Here is a 23,939-nt window from a genome sequence, read left to right as displayed (position 1 = left end):
AGTACACATTCGAATTGATTGTTTGGTTCCTTGGTAGGAGCTCGAAAAACACGACACCTTTAAAATCCCACCACACTGAGCATAACCTTCCTCTAATGAATGTCTGCTTTCAATGTCATTTGAGGCAAATCATCACGTCAGGACCAAGACCATTTGTGCACCACATTGTTGTAAACAATCCACTTCTCATCACCAGTTATCAGTCGCTTCAAAAAAGGATCGTTTTCCTCATGTTTAATAAGCATATCGCAGATGTTTATACGCGCCGTCAAATGAACTTCTTTGAGTTCATGCGGAACCCAAATTTCGAGCTTGCTTACGTATCCCAGATTCTTCAGATGGTCGTGAACACATGAATGATGGATGTTCAATGTTCCTGCAATCTCTTGTGTTGTGCAAGGTGGGTTTGACTCGATCAATGCCTTTATTTTGTCGTCATCAACCTCAGTGGGACTCCCTTACCAAGGAGTGTCGTTGATATAAAAATCACCAGCATGTAATTTCGTGAACCATCGTTGGCACTGATGTTCTTATAGAACACTGTAAACTTTACGCAACTTTTCACAAGCTTGATGCGCATTCTTCCCTTTACGGAAGTAAAACAGTAAAATATGGCGAAAATGCAGTTTGCTTTTCCATCTTCAACTTGTTAAAATAGCTCCAAAACTCAACCAAATCACTCAAATTTTTTTTTTTTAGAATGAAGCTACAACTGTCAGCTGACTCTAGTACTTCCAAAAATGAACTAGCGCCACCTGTTGCAAAAATGCGTCATGACTTTTCCGACAACCCAGTAGTATTAAAATTTTATCCAGGAGCAGAAATCGTCATATAACTTCCTGAAGACTTTTAAACATCAACAACTCTGGTCTATGGAAAATAATTATTAGGGTCTGATGAGATTCGGAAAGTAAAAAAATGAAATTTAAGCTGGAGTAGCATTTCAAGAAAGAACATGCCTAGTGTGAGCATGGCTATCTTTCATTGATCTTCTTTTATTTAAATGTTTCCTGAAGAAGTGCTTCAAAACAAATATAAGCAAATGAGTTACCACATCAGAACACGATGTTATGGTGTAAAATTACAATTACTACTACAATTTACAGGCAAGAGGTTTCAAGCCACGACCAATGATGTTGAATTTGCTACTCAGAATTAATGGAGGAAAAAAGATAAAACTTCATAAAAGGGATATAGTAGTGAAAGTCTTTCCATTCCTTCAGGAGTCACAATAATGCAGGCGTATGGCAAGGATTTGCAGAGGTGGATGATATGAGAAGATACATTCAACCACGACAATTGGCTAACTGGTGTAGAGCGATGGTTAAAAAAATAAGGACTAGACTTGCATAGCCTGTACCATCTAGGGCAGGTTCATTAAACAAGTATTTATTTACCTGTGCCTATTTTCTTCAAGATAATATTACCTATTTCATGGGAATGTTTTAAGGAGTCAATGAGAAATCTGGACAGCATATAGTAAACACACAATGTAAGTCATTAAAATTCTTATTATAACAAAAAAATATTTTAGATTCTAAGAGAAGGAATAAAAATAGGTGCTTTTGTCTGTGAACATGGTCCAGTGAGAATAACAAACTGATGAAAAGTGCTTCAAGTTAATTATTACTTTTGAACTATCCCTAATCTATTCTTTCACCCTCTACCCACTGCTGATCAGATATAAAACAATTATAAAATGTCCTTGACACTCAAATTTTACCCTATCCTATAACTTCCACAACATTGAACAATTAAAAATAACATATTTTAGAGACTTCTATCTTATTTGCACATGGTTTCTAGGGCAATTTACTGGATTATGTTGTTAAATGTTAGGTTCTGGCCTCGACATAAACAGAATTATACTAAAGAATTTAAATCAGTGGGTTGTTAGGTTGGTACCCTGTACATGAAAATATCTCCATACAGATGCCTTAAAAAATGTGTTCACTTTCACTGAAGTATTTATAAGTGAAACTATAGAATGTCTTAGTTTAAAAATACTCTCCAAGACATATGCTTAATGTATATTAATAGACTACATATGTATTCATCTATTTTAATGAGAAATATTCATTTGCCTATTAATGTCTATAAAACTTCTTTCATATATAGTCTTAATGGCGTCTAGATTAAAAAACAAAACAAACAAAAAAAACCCTACAGGTACAGAAGGAATGAATGCCTGCATCCAAATGACACTGAATAAAATGCATGCCTAGGTTCAAAAGGCATACTTTAGAAATTTTAATCTTCTCTTAAACCTGACTGCTTTCATTTTAGAAATCATTTTTTTTTTTTGAAGCAAAGTTTTCAACTTGAATGTGTAGTAACTGAAGTTTTTCTTGTAGTGGAAACCTACAATCTAATATTACCAGACATCCTGATGTTTTAAAGGGTGTGTGACAACTATATGTTTCTAAAATAATGGTTAATGTTTATGTGTTAGGGTAGAAGAGGTATCAATCAGTTCCTATCAAAGGTAACAAGAGAAGGACTCAGGAAAAATTTTCTAGATATAGCAACTGAATTAAGTTGAGTGCCAAGGAAGACTTCATTAAGAAGGGAGAAAGCACTCTCTAATCTAAAATAATTGAGGAAACACCATGTTTTAATGATACCAATGGCCTTAGAATGGTAGCATTTTACAGCTGTCGAGCAGAGAAATACTGCACTAGCTATCTTTAACAATTACTTTTTCTAATTTTATCAAAGAAATCTAACAAAACAATGCAATAATAAATCTGGGACACATTAATATGCAATAAAGAATATGTTAATATGCAAATGAACCAAGCCTACTAATTGTGGGGATGGAGGCAAAACTAAATTGGAGTCTGTCAAACTTTCAAATGAGTTAAAGTTGTTTCCCTCTGAGTTATATAGAAGAAACTACATAAAGCACTCAAGACTAGCCAACAGGTACCAGATAATATGTTACATACAGAGCCTTGTTAGAAAATGTTAGGTATAATTTTCAACTCATTAAAAATTTAAGTAAAGATATATTGACAAAACATAAAAAAACAAAGTAGCAATTTTAATTAGACAAAATTGGATGTAATTGAAAAACATTAATGTCTCTAAGAGAGAAATTATTATCTACTGGTAAAAGACATAATGATTATAAATATATATGCACCTAACAAAATCACTTCAAAACTATGTAAAACAACTATTGACAAAGCTAAAGGTGGGAAGAAATAACCAAAAATTATGGCTCCCTATTTTATTTTATTTTATTATTGTATTATTATTATTTTTTTTTAGCTGAGCCATCTTGCCACCTGTTGGCAGCTCAGTGGCAGCTCAGCTCAGGCCAGGAACTGAACCAGCGACCCTGTTGCTCAGAGCTCGCACTCTTGAGTGAGCTCTTAACCAACTGAGCCACTCGGCCGGCCCTTATGGGTCCCTATTTTAATTACCTCTTACAAAATAGATGGACAAAACCTAAGGAAACATGAAATTTATATATAAGAAACAAGCTTGATCAAATATACAGAACTTTATAACAAATACAAATTAAACATTCTTTTCAAGCACACATGGAATATTTCCCAAATACTGTCCATACACTAAATCTTCAAATTCCGAAGAATTTGAGTGGATTAATCAAGACCTCACATAAAGAAGGGGGAAATCCCACCTAGTTTTTTTCCCCACTTTTTATTTGGAAATAATTTCAAACTTTCAGAAGAACTGCCAGTATAGTACATTCACACTTTACCATATCAACCTATTAACATCTTACCCATTGGTTCCATCATTTTCCATATGCTCACTGCATACACACTCGCTCAGCCTCCCTCTGTCCCCTTCGCCATGTGATTTATCTCTAAATATCATAGTATGTATTTCCACAGAATAAGGATATTCTCTTACATAACCATGCTACAGTTAATTATCAACTTCAGTAAATGTTCCACTGACACAATACTTTATCATCCATATGCAACTCTGTCAATTGATCCAATTAATCCTTACAGCATCCCCATCCCCCACCCCAAGTACAGAATTGAGTCTAAGATTTTGCCCAGCATTGTCATGTGTCTTTAGCCTCCTTTAACCTGAAATAGTTCTTGGCTTTTATCTTACGTGGCACTGACATTTTTAAGGAACACAGTCCTTTCATTTTTAAATAGTATGATTGTGAGTTGAGGCTTATCTGATATTTCATCATGATCAGATCCAGGTTATGTATTCCTGGCCGGAATCCTTCATAAGCGATGCCATGTCTTTCTCCGGGTGATACATCCAGAAGGAGTATCCATCTGTTTCGGCACTTGCAATTCCACTGTAAGGTACTTCTCAAGAAAACTGAAAACTAAGTCCACAAAAAGCCTTGTACAAAAATATCCCCAGTAGCTTTCACTCCTAATAGGCAAAAACTGGAAGCAGCCCAGATGTTCAACAACAGGAGAATAAACAAACTGGAGTATATTCATACAATGTACTACTACTCACAAAAAAAAAGGAACAGATTACTGATGAATGAAACAACATGAATGAATCTTGGAAACACTGCCCTGAAAGAACTCAAACGCAAGAATAAACACTGCCTGATTTCCATTTATATGAACTTCCAGAATTAGCAAAACTAATCATGGTGTTAGACATCAAATCGCTGATTGTGCTTTGGGGGATTCGCTAGAAAGGGACATGAGATAACATTCTGGGGTGATGGACATGTCCTATATGTTGATGAAGTATGGGTTACACAGATGTGCGCATTTGTCAAAACTGATCTGACTATATGTAGTTAACACACATGCACTTCATTGTATGTAAATTATCTCAATTTAAAAACATTAAGAAACAAAAAAGTCAATATTTTCCTCCCCAGTAATAACAAATAGAAAATATACTAGCAATAAAAAAAATTATAAAATAATTTAGAAATTAATCTAAATAATACACAATGATTTAGAACTCTAGTAATGATCATAAAATGAAGAGATAACTAAATGAAGACCTAGTATGTTCACAGATGGAATGCTGGTGACAGCAATGTAAAGACAGTAATTCTCTCCAAAGTAATTCATCACTCAAATGTAACTCCTATCAAGATACCTGAAGGATCCCATTGTTCTAAATACTATATACAAAAACAACAACAAAAAAATGGGTCCAAGAATAACTACATAAACCAAAAAAGCAGAGGCATGTGGTTCACCTTGCTAGATAATTAAATTTACTGCAAAACCACTCTAATTAGACTATAGTATTGGGATAGCAAAAGACAGGCGACTGGAACACAATACTCGCAAATGCATTTGTTGGCACAAGGTCTCTTTAAAAGCAGCCTACACACAAAGTGCTCAATAAATACCTACAAAATGAGTGAATGACATCAGGCCTTCCTGAAGGCATCCGCAACATCATTAACTGCTAGAATTCATTTTAATGATGATTCTAGCAACTAAAGCAAGTAAAAAAAATTGTTAAGTGGAAAAAAGTAGGAAAAAGAATAAGATTAATAGCATTATACCAATTATGTACATTTTAAAACACAAACAATACTATTTTGGAAGAAACACATCTAAATAAATACACAAATGTTGACTGAAAAAACACATCAAATACACTCTAGGGTAAATGCCTAAAATAGGGGTACCTAGGAGTGAAACTAAAGATAGAAAATAAAATAATGATGTAAAGTAGAGCAAAAAAGGGGACCCATGCAGAATGTGACATCAACTAAGTATGAGCAACCCATCCTAAGCAACTGATATCTCTAGAAGAAAAGTCATTTTTTATAATTTGCCAAGACCTTTATATTAAAGTATTAATCCAATTTTTACAAATACAGAAACCAAACCTCAGAAGTACACTTGCCCACTCAACTTATGACTGCAAACCTAGAACCAGCTCTTTCCAAAGCCTACGATCTTTCTGTACTGCTGTATTTTGTATTTAATATTCTCAGGTCAACAGATGAACGAAAACGTGAGAAAACACTGACTGATCCATTCACCCAAGAACCGATGATATTGGTCAAGGGTAGTTAGAGTGTAACATAAACATATAAGAACTATCACAAAGGAGGAGCAACGTTTTATGCATGATTTAGACAGCGGCAACAAGTGATAAAGATGCAGCTTTGCAGTGAGTGTACTTGCTAGGGCATGGACTCACTCCTCTTTCACCCTCGTCCGCCTTTAATTTATGGAATCCATTTCTCCATCCCTGTTATGACTGCCTTAGCTTGAGCCTTTATTTCTTATCTCTTACCTAGAGCAACCCCTAATCCCTAGCTTGTTACCCCTGCAATTCAATCTTTCACACCATTGCCAAAAATCTAATACTAAATTATCAAGATGCCATTCCCCCACTTAAGACCTTCTATAGCCTCCACATGACAAAATTCAAGCTTCCCTGAATGGTAGTTAAAATCTGTAACATTCTTCTATTGCCTAAGTCTTGAGCTTTGTAATTCCTGCTACGCCCTGCCTTCCACTTTATGCCTCAGTGTACAGAACTGCTTGTGTGTTCCTTGGACACATATCATGCTGTCTCACACTTGCAAATGCTGTCTCTGGCTCACACTGTTCCCTCTTCCAACAACATCCTGCCCTGCTTCCACTCCTCACCATCCAAACGCTTATTCTTTTTTCTGGGGGCAGGAACTAGTTAGGAACTGGGACACTTTCCTGATTTCCACAAGCTGGGGTTTGGTGATCCTCCTCTAAATTCCCACAGCCCTCGGCATGTCTCTATCTGAGCACTCACTACAACTCAGAACTAAAATGAACCATTTATATTTCTGTTTCTCACACAACAATGAGCACATTTAGGGCAGAGAACTTAGTGCCCTGTCCTCAGTGATCTACTGAGCTCTTCCTTTCACTGGATTGGAACAGCTTTTGACAACACCTTAGAAAAGAGACAGCCCAGTAATCAGAGACTTCATGGTAAAAGAAAGAACTGAACTGGGCAATGAAGAATTGCTTCTTCAACGTAAGTATGAATCCAATCCCTAGTATAGAAACATAGTGCCAGTCACTGAATTAGGGCAGTGTGGTTAAGTAATGCCCTGCCCATGTCCCCCCTCCAAAAAAAAAAAAAAGACATTCCAGGAAAGATAACTACATGAAACATGGAGGTGGGAAAATACAGTGAAAATTACGGGGTGGTTTTTGTTTTGTTTTGTTTTTTAATTACTGCCTGGAAATTTGAAAAAAATTAACAGAAATTTTATGAAGTACTGAAAGACTTGTGGGAAATGGATAAATCATACGAAAGCAACTTTGGTCAAAAACTGGTAATGAAACCAGAACAGAAGATCAATGGGCCTCCAGTGCCTTTGCTTAACAAGCACCCTTTCTTTCGATCACAATGCATTAAAAGACAGATATTCTTCTTAATATATTATCAGCTTGGGGGCTCTTTTGAGGTTGCTTCTATTCCGCTGGGTCTATCTGCTGGTAGGTAGGTCACACCATGCCCCTTTCTCCTCCCAGTTTTTATTCTATTTGGCTGCCTCGGTAATCACAATCAAATCACATGGAACTGTAGAGCTTAGCTGAAGAAAACTCTATATCCTAGTGTTTGCTTCTAATCGAATCTTTAAATTTCTGAAGCTCTGATCTTTAACCTTCACTTTGATGTAGGATTGGTCTTGGGTTCTCTTAGCTTAAATATTCCATATATCAAAATCTATTAGAGGGCTGTTTCATTAAACTGGCCTATGCTCTTAAGTTCATAGATCCAACATGGGGAAGCACTTAATAAACAACATGGAATGTTCTGTTTTAACATCTTAATTTACCATTAGAATTCAGCCAATACAATTTGTCCTCAAAGCTGCTGGAATTAATTATATACTAAACTTACTTGGTAATGATATATTTTAAGAAATTGCATAAGGTGTACTTAGCCTATAAAACTCAAGTCACAATACCTTTGCTACCTTAATTTTCAATTTGAAACTACAAAGGTAGTCCCCAAATAAATAACTACCAGGCTACAACAGAAAGCCTATCTAAGGAACAATGGAAAAGAAAGCTACAAAAGTAGGTTTGGGCCAGACTTCAGGCCTTTAACATGAGGGTTTAAATTTTTACCCTTCAGGCAAAAGGGGAGCCTCTGAAAGATGTTTTAATAAGGGGCCGACATAATCAAAGTTGTGTGTTAGTACGATAAATTCAGTGGCACTGTGCAGAATGGGTTGAAGCATACATCCTCTTCTATCTCTTCTGGCTGCAAACAAATGTGTGAGTGAGAATGCACACCGACCAGCTCTCGAAAATGCCCCCTTTTCACTCCCCAAAGCTTATCAATCACTTCCCCCCTTTTGAAAACAAGGCCCTTTTCTCAGTTTTCAGGCTTTTCAGCCTTATCTGAGACATTTTATATTGCTGACCATTCAAATTACCTCTTTAAACCTTTTTCCATCTTTCACTTCAAACCAGTTTCCTCCTTCACGTATGAGCTTTACTCTTCTAGGCAGCTTTCTTTAGTCTAAGTATATGCAGAAGCTCCCTGTTCAGTCAAACATTCTGTTTCAAAAACAATCCCATCTATGAGGGCAACTCCTGCCCAAATCTTATCTGCACTGAAGTCTACATTTTTCAGTGCCTATATAATGTCTCCAATTGGATATTCTCTTCACCTGAACTAACAGCTCCTTCTCCGTTCAAATTCTTCACAACTCTTCCATTTCTTTTGGAAAACTTCCAATTCTCCCAGCTGCCCCAGTTTCAAAAATTCAACTTTTCTTCTCTCTTTGAAATTTATTTCAGATTCATAATTTTAGACCCTAGAATGTATTCTCTTAATCACAGTTGGCTCCATGAAAGCAGCCACTTTGTTTTATCCACCAGGATCCTGCACAAGCCAACAAGAAAATGGCAGGGCTAAGACTCGTAACCACTACAAGCAATTCTTTATCCACACAGTGATGCAAAATAATCTAGTCAGTCTCTCACCAAAAATTACTACTTTTTTGAGAGCAAAAAGGTACCATTAACAGAAAGTATTAAGATTGCTCTTTTTTTTTTTCTCATCTTTCTTAAACATCTCATTTGTATAATTTATTATATTGGGTTGTCAAAAAAGTCATGACATATTTTTTCTGTTTTTCGTTGCAAAAATGCATCATAACTTTTCCAAAAACCCAATATATACTAATATCATATTGGCACATGTATGTAACAAACAATTAAGCACGTATTAAAGGTGCATGCACAAGGTTTTACTGATTGGTGCACATACTCAGGAAATTCTGAATATCCACTGCTTAAGGCACAGACCAAGTCTTTTTCCTCTTTCTGGTGACATCCATTTTCCCAGTTTGCCAGGACTGAGGGGGTATATTAGGCTGTATAATGGCCCCCCAGAGATGTCCAGTCCTAATCCCTAAATATGTTACTTTACATAGTAAAAAGGTCTTTGCAGATGTGATTAAAGGAAGGATCTTGAGATGGGGAGAGGATCCTGGATTGTCCTGGTGGGCTCAATATCATCTCAGGAGTCCTGGTAAAAGGAAGCAGGAGGGCCAGTCATTAGCAGTGTGAGGACTGAAGTGAGATGATGTTGGGCTGCCGTGAGGAAGGAGCCACAGAACAAAGGAAGCCCCTAAAAGCTGAAAAAGTTAAGAAGCAGATTCTTCCCCTCAGAGCCTCAAGAAGGAACCAGTCCTGTTGACACCTTGACGTTAGCCCAGTTAAGACTTATTTTGGACTTCTGACCCCCACAACTACAAAATAATAAATGGGTGCTGTTTTAAGCCATTAAATTTTTGGTAACTTGTCACAGCAGCAATAGGAAACTAATACAGGGAATTCCTGGGACACGGAATCTCACTGCTGGGATCTGCCCAGATCAATCCTATAATCTCACTGCTAAAACCAGAAGTTGGTCACCGTATTTTCAGGTTTTCAATGCCCAAAACAACATATTACATAATATGTATGAGAAAAAGATCTTTATTGAATGATTTTATGATGAAATATATAGATAATATACCCTTACTGTTTTACAAAGACCTGCCTTAAGTGTCATCTCATTTCATCCTCCTAAGAACTCTGTGAGGCGTGCATGAATCAGTCTTCCCACTTTTAGGATGTAAGAATTAAGATTCAAAGAAATTACATAACATGTCCAAGGATACATATCTAGTCAGTGATGGAGCCACATACAGGCCTTGTCAAAGTATCCCAACAGTCAGCATCCTCTACCACGGACCAAGCTGCCTAAGTTCAAATTCAAGCTCCAAAATTTAATAGTTCTTTAACCTTAGCCAAGTTACTTCTCTACATCCTTAATTACAAAATTCAAAATGAGGTTAAAATAATACTTCTGTCATAGGGTTGTTGTGAAGATTAAAGGTGCTAAAATGTGTCAAGTACACAACCCAGACTTGACAAAGAGACAGTTGACAATAAATATCTGCTATCATATCATTCTGTGCTACAGCTATACTACATTTATACCTGAAATACTCTGTATTACTTGATAAAAAATTACAAAAAGTATGCAAAAGTAAAATATAGTAACCGGAATGAATAATAAGATGGATAGGACTGGTTTTCTGTAGAAGTAATCTAAGGTCAGGACTCTAGGCAGGAAAGACAAAAGGAGAGGGGAGACATACTCAAGATCTCTAAAGGTATGACAGTATAAATAAGGTCATCACAAAATTTGGTATTATTAATAGAAGGAGGGGGGGCTTAGAAACTAGAGTATTGTAGTATGAACATATAACATTCATAAACTAACAAAATAATACACAAAATTTCGGGACAATTAATGAATTACAAAGATGATAAAAATGGCTACTAAGAGGAGCTTACCAACTCTTCTGCAAAACTTTTGTCTAACCCTACCATGGCTGTAAGTACCTGTACTGGTTCAAGGGGAATGGAGATGCTGGGAAACAACACAAGGACCAACCAGGCTGTAGAGTAAAAGACAGACCTCCAGTTGAGTCAGTGCTAGAATTTCAATATTGTAATTTCCCAAGGAAGAAGTGTCTCAAAAGACACAACACACACTTTGCCAGACACTACCATGCACCAGTCCTCTTCCCCAATCTCATCACCTTTCAAAAAAATCTCAAACCTAAATATCCTAATTTAATGCCCTTTAATGGCTTCAGTAAATAATTAAAATGTCTCTAAATTCGGCAGTCCAAACAAATCTCGAAATACACTAACCCAAATGTTCTTAAGCTAGTTTATTAAACTTTTCACTCTTTACTTAAACCCTCAACATCCATTTTTCACTATACAACTTTACAAAACTTTATTAGTAGTATTTGCAATACCAGACTCGCTGACTTTTTTCCCTAACGGGTCATAATCTTCTCACTATTGCTGTTAAGTTGAGAAACCATATTGAGGTTAGCTTAAGCAAAAAGCCAGAAATTAACAAAGTAACAGAAGCATGGTTAATCTGAATCCACAAATGATTTTAAGAACCACATTGTAATACTTAATTTCATCTCCACCATCCAATTGTTTTTAAGTCATGTTTAAGGGTACAAACTTGCAACTAGTAGATGAATAAGTCCTAGAGCTCTAATACATAGTTTAGTGCGTTAGATCTTTATTCCCACCACAAAAAAAGATAATCAGGTGACATTATAGAGGCACTAACTATACTACAATGGCGATCACATTACAATTTATAAGTGTATCGAATCTACATGTTGTATACCTTAAGTTTACACAATGTTATATGTCAAGTATAATTCAATTTAAAAAAAAAACAAAAAAAACAGGGATACTGGAGTATTTTAAACTTGAATGAAAAATGCCCTATCAGTCATTTCAGGAAGTGCTGATGAAGAATAACATGGACTAAATAAAGATGGGCAAATTCAAAAAGAAAGAGGGAAGAAAAGCCACATAATCTACAAACAACTAAGCAGCCCCCAGAACGAGGTAGAAACGAATACACGGTTTTGGTAATCTCATTGACAAATTTAAATTTAAAATGGGCTAAGTGAACGCATCTCCTACATGCACTTCTTGGTACTCAACGTGACGCAAACAAGTAAAGGGGGCGGATGGGGGTGACACTGGTCTTATTAAAAGGTTTTGGAATGGAAGGCAAGAGGCCAAATTTCTTGTTCTCTAAAACTTCTACCAACCTTCCACTCAAAACTCCTCATCCAGGTAAGTGTTTTCTTTTCCTCTTATTTAGGTACTCTTATGTGAGCAACAACTCTACGACTTCACTGTCTTTGTAATCCATTAGTTACTCCCCCCTCCGCGCCCCCCCCACACACACAAATTACTGTCCGTGTTTTGCAGAAATAAGCTAACGAAGAAGCTGAGTTTATCTGGATTTTAATAAACAGCGAATCCCTTTGAAGAAGCACCTTTTAAGTCAGCAAATGCCACACATCTCTGAAGAAATTCCCCAAGAGGGGGAAGAACGTCTTTTCCAAGCACAGCGATAGCAATCCTTGGACGAGCTCTCTTTGCTTCCCCCAAAACCTCCCGATGTGTAGGGAAATTAACTGGAAAACTCCATAAACTTTAAGAGACAAAGCACTTCTTCTCGCCTTCAAACCCCAGGACGGATCCTCCCGTGACGAAGGGACAGTACCCAAGCCACACCGCCAGAAGTACTGTACACGCTACACCTGAGTCACTTTCTTCCAAGCCAACGGCTTCCCATCACCAACCCCTTTTAAAGTGCTTCATAACGACACCCCCCCCCAAAAAAAAAAAAAAAAGTTCCCAGGAACAGCAGCCCCGGGTGCCCTGCAGGCCAAAGGCTGCGAGAAATGGCCAGAACTACAGCTTGTACGTTCCTGTCCCCGCTCGGGACAACCCACGTTTTTAAAAACCGCACGTCGGGAACGTCTCACATCCGACGTGCTTTTATGACCTTACCGGCTTGTGAAAGCAAGTGGCTGGCCGGCAGGGAGCCCGAGCGACGTACCTAGCACCCCCCTGAGCACCCCCGAAACACCCCGCCGTCTCCAAGGGGCAGGGGAGCTGAGCACAAAGGCGCTCAGGTGGCCCCTTCCACCCAGGCCCGCTTCTCTCCCACTTCAAGTCTCCGAAAAATCCAAAAGGCACCATGAAAATCTCCGCACAGAGCGCTGCCAGGCCGGTCAGCGGGAGAGTCGCTAAGTAACCGCTTTCCTGGGGACCTTGGGGACACTCGCCCTAAAAGTCGAGATGATCTGGGGGTGTGCCCCGGGCTGCTCCCCCTTCCCCGCCTCCCCTCACTGGAAAGCCCCGTGCGGCCGAGCGACTCACCAGACCAGCGAGCACAGAAAGAGGCAGGAGACCAGGGCCAAGGCCCGCCGGTACTTCTTCATCTTCTCCTCCTTCTTCCCCCGGCCAGAAGGCGGCACATCCTCCCGGCAGCCGCCACTGCCGAGGCCAAGATGGAGGAGCCGGAGCAGGAGCGCGAGGATGGGCGCGGGCGTCCTCCAGGCGGCGGCGCCGGGGAAGCGGCTCCTCAGCGGCTCGCGTGCCGGCTGCCCTCTCCAAGGGGCCCACGGCGGCGCCGACAGGGGCGCTTCACAGGACTCCGGGGACTGCCGCTGCTGCCGCGGCCGCCGGCTCTTCCGCGCCCGCCTCCTCCAGCCGCCGCCGCCGCCACTGCCGTCCCATATCCCCCCCGCCCGCCCCGGCTCTCGCTCCGTGCCTCCGGCGACCAACGGCCGCGGCGTACTCGCCTCCCAGCAGCCAATCGCCGACGGGGCCGCGACACCTCACACACCGCTGAGCTGGAAGGAGCCGCGTCACCCACGTCCGGCGGCCCTCACACCCCCACCAGCCCTCGCGCGGGCCACGCCCCCTCCGACGTCTCCGGCCCGCCCACCTCAAGTCCCGCCCAGTCAGTGGCCCACGTTCAGGAAGTCCTAGAGGAGGAGCCCGGTGATGTTCTGCCTTCTTCCTCACAATGGCCCGCCCCCTCGCCCAGGACGCGCCGGCTGCGCGCAAGGCCCCTTGGGAGTTGTAGTTTGCCTTCCGGAACCCTCCTTTTCCCCTTTCCCCGTCCCTCCTAATAGAATCACGGAGTTGATGGAGACAGTGTACGGTTTCGCTTCTCACCGCAGGACTGACCAGCTTTGGAATTGTTACACTCAGTTTTCCTCTTTGGGCATAGTTCGTGGGATGGCCCTAGAACGAAGGTGGGAAAAAAATCTATACTAATAAAATTTAAAAGGCGTTTTTGGGCCGGGCCCATCGAGCTAAGTGCTGATTGGTAGATGGAAAGGAATGTGCCAAGATTCCCTCTTACCTGATTGGTTATAGGGTGGAAAGTCTGAGGCTTCTGCTCCGCCTCCGGGAGAATTGTGTCGCCCGCCAGGTTCTTCTGTTGCGGGCGGCTCGGTTGATCTCTATTCTGCTGCATTCTTGCTTTGGGTGTGCGGCGATGGTTCGGGAAGGGGAAACTACGGCCTCCGCTGGGGAGCTCCAACTCTCGGGGTGCACCGAAAGCGGGGAAGGCTGTCGCGTACACACACCTATTGCTACGGTCCGGGGTAAAAGAGTGACCGCCTCTCAATCTTGAGTAAGGATCAGTGTGCCCTCCCAGATTTTTATGCCACTTGAGGCCATTAAAGATCTCTCAGAAGCTAGTTTAGGGACACTCTGCCTGCAACTCCAAAATGCTTCACCGCTTTTCTTCCCAAGCGCTTCTTGACATAGTTCTCTTCCCTTGGATGGTACAGAGGATAGAGGAGGAGGCCCTAGCTTCTGCTCAGGGGAAAAGAAGAATTTGGTTTTTGACCTAATGTGTTCCTTCATCTGTCTCAAGTGATATATTCATTTCACACTCTGACACTAAGGGAGAAGTGAGTTGCTACCGAGGGATATTTCTTTTATTAGATAAGAAATATGAAACAACTAACTCAGTGGTGTTTCCCTTTCGGTCTTGGCTGTCCGGTGACTCAGACTATCTTCCTTAGAAAGCAGCCAGACAAATGGAGGACTGGGAGCTCCAATTGTCTGTGCCATGGAATATGACATAATGTTTAGTGTAAACAATATTTGAAACAGGTGTCATTAAAGCATGGGCCACTTATTGCCCATGTGGCTGTAAGAAAAAGAAAAAAAAAACACCTTAGTAAAATGCCCATCTAACGCCTAATTGTGAGCCATGTAATTTCCTTATCAACCTTCTAAGTTGACTTGGTTGTTAATTGTATTCCCAGGAATACAATTCCTGGGGAACTGAATGATTTGACCCATTCTAAAATTCTTGATATAAGTTAACTGACTATTAGAAAAATTCTACAAAGGATGATTTGTTTTTCGAGGCATTCAGCCTAAACTAATTTTCTGGCAATAATCAGGTAATGGTTCCAATGACCTGTTAATGCCACTTAGTATATAACAATTAAATCCTTTCATCTCTACTTCTCATTGCAGTAGGCAAGCATCTATCTTGCCCACAAACAGTATCACATGATTAATATGCAAGTTTTTTTTATTTTAAAGAGATGGGCAACAGAAGGATGGGGATAATTTGACATTCTTTACCATGTTGGGAACCCTTTTCCTTTCACTCCAGGAACTAGGCTAGTCAGGATAGGGAACAGGTGGTCCTCAGTTGGTCTTCAGTAGATTACAACCCAAGAAGTCCTGTTAGAACACATGCTTAGCTCAAGCCTAGCAAGTTATCAAGTGTCTCTTCCATCTCCTATCCTTCTTATCCAAACCCACAAACCTACCCATTGTTTTCCCACCAAAGTCCCTACAATGATCTCTTGAGACATACAGCTAGTAGGTAGAATTTTTCTTTTCTTTTCTCTCTTTTTCTTTTCTTTCTCTTTCTTCCTTTTTCCAACAGTTGAGGTTTTATTGATACCCCTGTTGTAGAGTTGCCATTCACCTAATTATCATTTAATCATTAACTTTCACTATTTCTGTCGATAAATAACCCTTTTCTCTTTGGCCAGTTTCACTTTCATAGTTTTGTTACCGGGAATGATGTGGTACCTCGGTTCTTCGTCTTCTTAAAGAAAGAATTCAGTCAAGAGACAGAGTTTGTGCAGCATAAAACAGCCAGAAATTTATTAGTGAAAACGAGTACACTCTGAGACATGGAGCTGGCTGACCCAAGAGAGGGAAGCAGCCTCGCTTTACATGTACGAAGGTTTTTATCTCAATGGGTAGAATTACCTGCCCCTCTCCCTTCTCTTATCTCTCTTTCTCCCCCCACCCCCCACGAGGCGCCTAGTCCTCCCCTCTCTGGCACTAAACAATGCATTTCTTTGATTTAGGGGCATGTGTAAACACACCCCTGTGATTTAGGAGCATGTGTAAACACATCCCTTAGGGGGCATGTGTAAACCTGGAATCCTGCTGGGCTAGTAAGGTATTGATGGTCCTGACAAATAGGATGTCTTCCTGCCTTTGCTGGCTTTTAATAATGCATTTCTTTGATTTAGAGGTATGTGTGAGCCTGGAATTCTGCTGGGCAGCTGCCAGGGAGGGGTCTTGACCCAAGTAGGAGCTGCAGCAAGGGGCTTTCTAACCGGGGCTGGGTCTCTCCTTCTGCTCATTTCTACCTACCTACCTACCCTATCAGTTTCATGTTAAAGTTTAATCTTCAGTCCTTTAAGCTTTTTCATTTTTCTCTTACATACTTCATAATTTCAGTTCTCAACTATATTGTTGACTCCCAGGTCTATATCTCAGCATCTCTTCAAGTAGTTTCTAGACATAATACTTAGATATTCTACCATCACTTCAAATTTTACCTGCATAAAATAGAACTCATCTTCCCCATAAATTAACTTCTTTACCTGACTTTCTATTTGTGTTGTTTCTCCCTTAAGACTTCAGATAGTAAGAAAAAGAAAAGTTCCATGGAGCTGGCCTTTGAAAAAGCGGTAGATGTTTCTCTACATGATAGTTAAATATAATGGGGAAATGTTATCTTGTAACTCGATAGATAAATATAATAAAAACAAGGGTTATATAAAATAAATTTAATATAGATAAATGCCATCATACTAAAAAGTATAACATCTGCCAAAGAATGGCAAGAAAGAGTGTAGAAAAATCAAAACATGCATATAATCTTTAAGGCCCTGCCTAAGTAACCACCATCTACCATCTCCCGCCTATACTGCAGTGGTTCTCAACCAGGGACAATATTTCCCCTTGCAGAAAAAAAAAATGGCACTGTCAGGTGACATTTGGTTGTCACAGCTGAGGTAGTAGTCTGTCTAGTGGGTAGAGGTCAGGGACGCTACAATCCTAAAACACACAAGACAGCCCTCCAAACCAAAAAGTTATTTGGCCTGAAAAGTCAAAAAGGCCAAACCTGAGAAACTCGGCTATAACAGAATCTCCCAATTCAATGAAATCTATACTGCACTGATTACTCAGGACACCACAAAGGACTCAACTACATGAGGAACATGAGTTTTCACATTCCTAAAAGGTTAACTATACAGAAACTCTGGACAATTCAAGTCCCTGCCCTGATAATGATCAGATACTCTGTTTGCTGATATTGAAAAAGAACAGGCAGCTCTCTGAAAACAAGCCTGTGTCCTTTATCTCCTAGATAAATCATATTTAAGAAGCCCCCGAGAAGAAATATTTGTCTAAATCAAGTTGGTGATATTGGGTGAGCAAGCTTTACATATTTGAATTAGTTAAAAAGTTATCCGCCCCTTTCAATATTATAAAATGCTGAGATACAATGTGTCTTAGAAACAGTTGAGGCTCAATGATATTAGATGCTTCAGAGTAAAAAGGCAGTTAGGACAAAAGCTCCCTGGAAATCAGTGAAAGAAAGGTCAGAGAATTGAGAAAAGACTAATAGACAATAAAAGGGACTAACCCGGATGGAAAGAAGGGTGAATGTGGCGATTTGCACTTAAAATGTTAAATACAGTATAAACAGCTTTCTTCCTATTTGGTCCTGCTCCATTTGCTGCTGCTGCTTTGCGTGTGTGTAAATATATGCATAGAATAGCATAGACCTGTTTTATTTAGTTATTCCCTATCTGAAGAGAGCCTAAACTATTTTTGCCAGATTCCTTAACGGAGCACTGATAATGTAGCCACTTCCAGAGGTAAAGACAGAACTCAGAGGGAGATGAGAAAATCAACTGCTTTCCTGGGACAGCTTGAGAACTCAGCCCCTTGACAGAGAAGAATCACCAACTGCAGTGTTGCCTTGTTCAGTTCTGTTTATACTGCAAATCATAAAAGATTTCCCTTTAAAATTTTTTTCTATTTCATGACTCCAAATCTAATCATATGCTTTCTAATTTTGGTTTGCCTGACACTTATTTGGTATTCTATGTTTGACAAAAACAGTGATGGCGGGCTCTAGTCAAATAAAATAAACAGATACATATCATACATTTATAATACTTATATAAAATGTTTCACTTTAGGTCATGGGATGGATGACTTTAAGGAGTAAGCATTAGAGATACTATCTTCTTTGAAGCAAAGCATTCAAGAAAATTAAAAGAACAAAATGTGGTCCAAGTACAAAGTGATCAAAGTGAGTTCAAGATAATTAAACTGGGTACAGAGAATACAACTGAACACATGCAATTACCTTTACTTACAAAATCCCATGAAACAACAGGAGAGAAAGCATAAGAAAAAATATGGCCAAATGTTTATTGTTGAATCAAGATGGAGGGTATACAAATAGCCATTGTACTATTCCTTCAGCTTTCCTATATGGTTAAAATTTTTATAATAGCAATTTGAAGGGAGTATGAACACATAATTGATGCTGAGACCCAAACCGTCTTCCTGCACTGACTGCCAGGCTCTCATTCTCCAGGCAGGAGATTGAAAGAGTCTTCTCTTGGGAATTTAATTATCCCAAAAGGAAAGACCAAAAAGATTCTGAAACCTGAGATTTCCCAGTTCACCCTACGAGAAGGGTCATAATCAAGTCCCACCATGCACTCGGGATATCTAATCAGTTTTTTAGTGTCCCACTAATGATTACCAGGCATTAAAAAAATGCTCTGACATGGAAGATACAGGCTAAAACTAACAGGGAAAATAAACAACTTGGAGTAGAAGAAACAGGCGATGCAGGGAGAAGAAAACAAAGAAAAGACATTCTAACTTTTTTTTTTTGCCAGATATTGCCACCCTAAAGTAGGAGCAGGATACTACAAAAAAGAAACCTGTTGATAAGAACAACAAAAGATCTCTTGTAAAGCTGTAAAGGCAGAAATGAAAACAGTAAAAAATTGGAAGATGATATTGAAGAAATCATCCAGAAAGTAGACAGAAAGACAAAGGGCTAACCTAGGGGGGTCCAGTATACCTATAGTGGGAGGAGAAGAGAGAGGACAGCATGAGGAAACAAACAATTTGCAAGACATTTTCCTAAAATTGAGAGTTTTGAAATTGAAAGTGCCCTAGTCGAAATGCCCAGCACACTGGATAAAAATAACCAACAGGGAAAAGTCCTCAGCCTCCATAGCAGACAATCAATCAATAGTACCTAAAACTGGGGAAAGCAAAAACAAAGAATAACAACACACACTATTTAAAATATGGAGGTAAACATCAAAATAATTGATTATAAGACGTGAAAGGAGGTGATTTTTGGAACAGGGAGAAATAGAAGGGCACTAGGCAACTCCTACTTTTCATAACTTTGTTAGAACTATTTGATTCTTCTGTGCATATATAACTTTGAATTTTATATAATGGAGATGTTTTATTGTGATGTTTCTGATTTGTGGCAAATAAGTTCAGATTTTTAGTGTTTTGATATTTTTCCCTTTCCCATTCATCATCTATACTGAATATATGGAACAAAGGACACTATCTGCGGCGATGTATAGATTTTGCAATTGTGTCATTCCGTCGCTGGACTTGAAAATCTGAAGAGAAGGCAAAGAGATAATAAAAAGTGGAGATATGGGGATAATGGACATTTTCATAAAAATCATTTTTCTCTTTCAGAATATGAGCGTAGTACTAAAACTCTCCTTGCTACTCCTGCATTCAAAACTACCTATTTCGTGTCTAAGATGTAATTTTTTCCCTTGCCTGAAATTTTCTCCCTCCCTGTTATTTATGTCTATTTTAAAACCATCTTTCTAATGGCTCTATAAAGTGAAGCAATTACCTAAATAATTGAGAGAAAGTTACTTTGCCTCAGTTACTCAGTCATTATCCCGGTTTGGGGCCTGAATTGTAAGGATTATTATATGGATCAAGTAATTTCTCCTCTCCGTGTTACACAGGAGAGAATGTGGTATTAAAGTGCGTTAGCCTGTAAATCTTTCAAAGATCCGCATGAAATGATTTTCAAGGTAAACTAGTATTGAAGAGCCTCTGCAGTGTCCTTGTGCTCTATCGTGTCCTTGCAACTTTCAGTTCGTTACACTGAAACGACTCGGACAATGTAGCTGAACTCATTGGGAAAGTCTGTTCCATAGGAAAGCATGAAACATTAATCATTCCACATCACCAAATAATTCATGAAGAGTAACGGCAATGCTTGTGGGGAAGGCTGAGAAGCTGTTGAGAACGTAGCGTTGTTATAGTAACTTTTTGCAGGCCAGCTCAAAAGTCACTTTCTCCTTTTCCTCTGGCAGAAATAACCTTCCTTTGCAGTCTCCCCAATTTGGGAACTTCGGTCGCGTGAATTATAACTTGATCTCACTGGGAGGACAGAAGTGTCTTATTTCATCTCTGTGCCCCCAACAACACTTGGCATTCTCCTTGGCACATAGGAGCCATTCAGTCAAGCCTGACTAGGAGGATGATAATGGTGATGATACAAGTACCCATGATTCACAGGGTGGGATATTTCATTCAATTTGTTGAGGATCTTCTATACACAAACTTAGAGAATTTTGATGCGTTCTTTCATTTAAAATTAAAACTAACACTAAAAACAAAATTACAACTAAGCAATAGTGTCTCATCATAGTACTTGCGAGACACAACACAAAAGTCTGACTTACTAGAAATGTTTGGCCATTATTGGTCTTTATTGGAACTGTCATTAGTTACCGTCCCACCTTCCAAGATAAAATTGAAAAGAAAATGTCTACTTAAGAAGTTTGAAAGGCAAAAAAAGCTCATTGTTAAAGAATAGGAATGGAGGAGAGAGGGATTTTTGATTACTATAGTTGAAATTTGGAATCCTTAGATGACCTTTGAAATAATTTTGGTATATTTTAAACATTGCATGTTTTTTAAAATTTTATTTTACCTTTGTTCAGAATCTACGTATAGGCCAAAAAATTTAATGTGAATGAATTTATCTGCACAATTGCAATGAACTATGTCTACTTTTCAGTCAGAGGCTCACATTTGCTGGAAATATCTTGATAGATGGACAGAGTATTTTGAATTATTTTTCATTTGTATTTATCAGCAACATGGCCAGTGTAGATTCGGTCCTTCTGTGATAAGCACTCAAAGCACCTAGTTAGCCGTGCTTCTGTTTTTTCTTTTTTTACTCGCACGAGCAGCTCTTTGGGTTCTCACTCCTGTTGGGTCAATTGCGATTTCTCCTAACTCTCCATTTCCCCAATTTTCCTTCTGATAGAATCCTCTGTAAAAGTATAATTTCCTAAGCCTGCCCTAGAACCACAAAATCTCCACAAGAAGGGTCCTGAAACCTGTACTTACTTAATAGGTGGCTTTTAGTGGCAGGTAAATTTTGAAACACTGTTCTAAGACATTTTCATAAGACTTAAAACAAACAAACAAACAAAAAACTCCATTGTACTGATTGTACTGTATTAAAAGTGCGGCTGCAGGGAACTTGGTAACCATCATTTCTATTTTATAATTTCGCTCAGTGTGGAAATTGTGCCACCACTCTGGCTAACTGACAACTGCTACTCTCATTTGAGAGTGAAAAAGTGAAATACGTACGTGACTCCCTTGCTCTAAGTAAACTCCCAGAGGTCAGTCTCATTTTTCATTTCATCTATGCTTCTCACAGACCTAGAATAGACATATTATAGGTGCAAAATATATATATATATTTTTTGAGTTGAAATAAATCAAACTGTGTATTATTGACACAGCAGAAAGCTGACAATAATTACGTTGGCACAGCCGTTATGTTGTGTTCTTGCTTGGAGATCATTATGCTCCCTTCTCCTACCAAGATCCAACGACCATCAACCAAGACGGCCACTGGTTGGCAACGATGGATGGACGATATTAGGAGAGCGCCTCACACCAGTTCTTTCTCCCCATTTTACTCTCCTTCCTTCTTCCTCTGCCCTTTTTCCAGGATCCCGCTGTTGACAACTTTGTCCTTTCACACCCAAGTAATGGCTTTATGTCTATATTTATAAATATAACCCGGAATGTAAACTTCAGTGAGACATGGAGCCTCTCAGCAGAGCTTCTGGTTTTGGTCAGAATATTCATAAAACAAACAGCAGCTCCCCGGCTATAAACTGAGCCATTTCAACGAGGAAGGTGGGACCTTTCTTTCTCTAGGGGGAAAGCAACTCGCAGCAAATCCTTGCCATGGGCCATTGAAAAGTGCTCTGGGCCTGACAGCCTATGGCTCCGCTGGCCTTTTCAGCAGTAAGTGGGGCAACTGACTTCACGGCAGGAGAAAGTGTGACAATGGTTGTGATAGATCGTCTTTTCCAAAAAGAGTCGCAGAAATGTGTCCAGTGCCACATGTTTTCCTGGAACCTTGTCACGACCCCACCAAAAGGCATGCTCTGTGTCTCCTCCCCTGGAAACGGGGAAAGGGAGGGGTGTGCCTGCCTTGATAAACAGATTGTGGCAAAATTAGGCCGTGTGCTTTCCAAGTCTAAGTCAGAAAAGGAGATAAGCATTTTCCCTGGCTCTCTCTCTCTCTCTCTTGGACAGTCATCCTTAGAACACAACCATCATATTAGAAGGAAGCACAGGGAACGTGGAGACGTCACATGGAGGGTTTCTGGCCCATGGCCTCAGCTGAGAGTCCAGTCAACAGCCAGCATCCAAGCCTCTTAATCTTCCAGCTGAGGACCCAGACCTAGTGGAGCAAAGACACATCATGCCCCCGGTGCCCTGTCTTTCCCCTGATCCACAGAACCCATAAGCACCATAATTTTATTCCACAGACGATAACTGGGACAATGGCTAATTTGATCAAAGGAACAGAACACAAAGGCTACCTGTTACCAAAGTATTAATCATGGACATTGCCTTCACATGTCTGTGAGAAAAACCATCTAATGGTCTGTTAAAAGCATCAGCCAGGGAAAAGAAGCCTGTATTCTTGCCAGAAAGATTTGGAGCAAAAGGTCAATAGGACATTGACGCATGATTTTTTTTATGTTTTAAAGGCTCATGATAGTTCATTTGGAAACTACAGACAAATACCAAGGAAACAATGATCCCATTGCTCAAAGTCAATCACAGGTAATATTTTTTCTGTATCTCTTGTCTTTCCTTAAGCATCTGATTTTTAAACATCATTGAGATCACATGATTGACACATGTTAATCCCGCCTACAGTCTTGTACTTCACTGCTTAGCGTAGTTCCTTCCATCCGAAGGATCCTGTGCTTTTCTTTTCTGCCCAGCTGGGGCTGTCTTTCCTCTGGGAAGCCCTCTAGGACCACCTACCCCACGGAGGAGATGTCTACCCCAAAATCATAGCACTCATCACCAACACTTATTTGCTATATAATCACATATTGCTTCATGACATTTTATGTATTTATCTTTGAATGTCTGTATAATTACAAAGTCTTTTCCATTATGCCTTATCTTTCTAACTAGATTGAAAGCAATCTCAAGGCAGGGACCAGTATTTTAATCTTTCTAGTCCATACAGCACCAAATACACATGTGTCAGATACTAAATATTTGTGGAAAGGAAGGAAAATATGGGAAGGAAGCAAGGATGATTTCCTCTTGAATACTTTCAAAGTTTATTTCACAGTTCTTTCATCTCAAAATCACATGAATTATTAATGAGCATAAGTTTGACATGAGGATGGCTGTGTATATATATATATATATATATATATATATATA

At 39.5% G+C, this 23,939-nt stretch overlaps 1 protein-coding gene and 1 long non-coding RNA gene across 5 annotated transcripts in view; one reads left to right on the top strand and one right to left on the bottom strand.

The window, feature by feature from the left end:
- The window catches only part of SUCO (SUN domain containing ossification factor), a 73,246-nt gene extending 59,641 nt beyond the window's left edge, over window positions 1-13,605 (bottom strand). For 2 of the 4 annotated variants that reach the window (XM_019648069.1, XM_019648078.1), the window contains exon 1: window positions 13,221-13,485. Coding sequence is in view for 2 of the 4 variants with exons in the window: in XM_019648086.1 (XP_019503631.1) it covers window positions 13,221-13,282 (62 nt within the window). In the remaining 2 variants the exon portion in view is untranslated. Of the gene's footprint in view, window positions 1-13,220 lie in introns of all 4 variants that reach the window. The other 2 variants (XM_019648086.1, XM_019648091.1) reach the window with 2 other exon arrangements.
- A 372-nt stretch (window positions 13,606-13,977) lies between these two features.
- LOC109385643 (uncharacterized) overlaps window positions 13,978-23,939 on the top strand; it is a 22,225-nt gene continuing 12,263 nt past the window's right edge. Inside the window, exons 1-2 of the long non-coding RNA XR_002124659.1 lie at window positions 13,978-14,104; window positions 23,243-23,318. This is a non-coding gene — a long non-coding RNA (uncharacterized LOC109385643). The remainder of the gene's footprint in view (window positions 14,105-23,242; window positions 23,319-23,939) is intronic.

The sequence above is a fragment of the Hipposideros armiger genome, unplaced genomic scaffold, assembly GCF_001890085.2.
Source record: "Hipposideros armiger isolate ML-2016 unplaced genomic scaffold, ASM189008v1 scaffold_6, whole genome shotgun sequence".
Taxonomy (NCBI): domain Eukaryota; kingdom Metazoa; phylum Chordata; class Mammalia; order Chiroptera; family Hipposideridae; genus Hipposideros; species Hipposideros armiger.
This window is presented reverse-complemented; position numbering and strand designations above follow the sequence as displayed.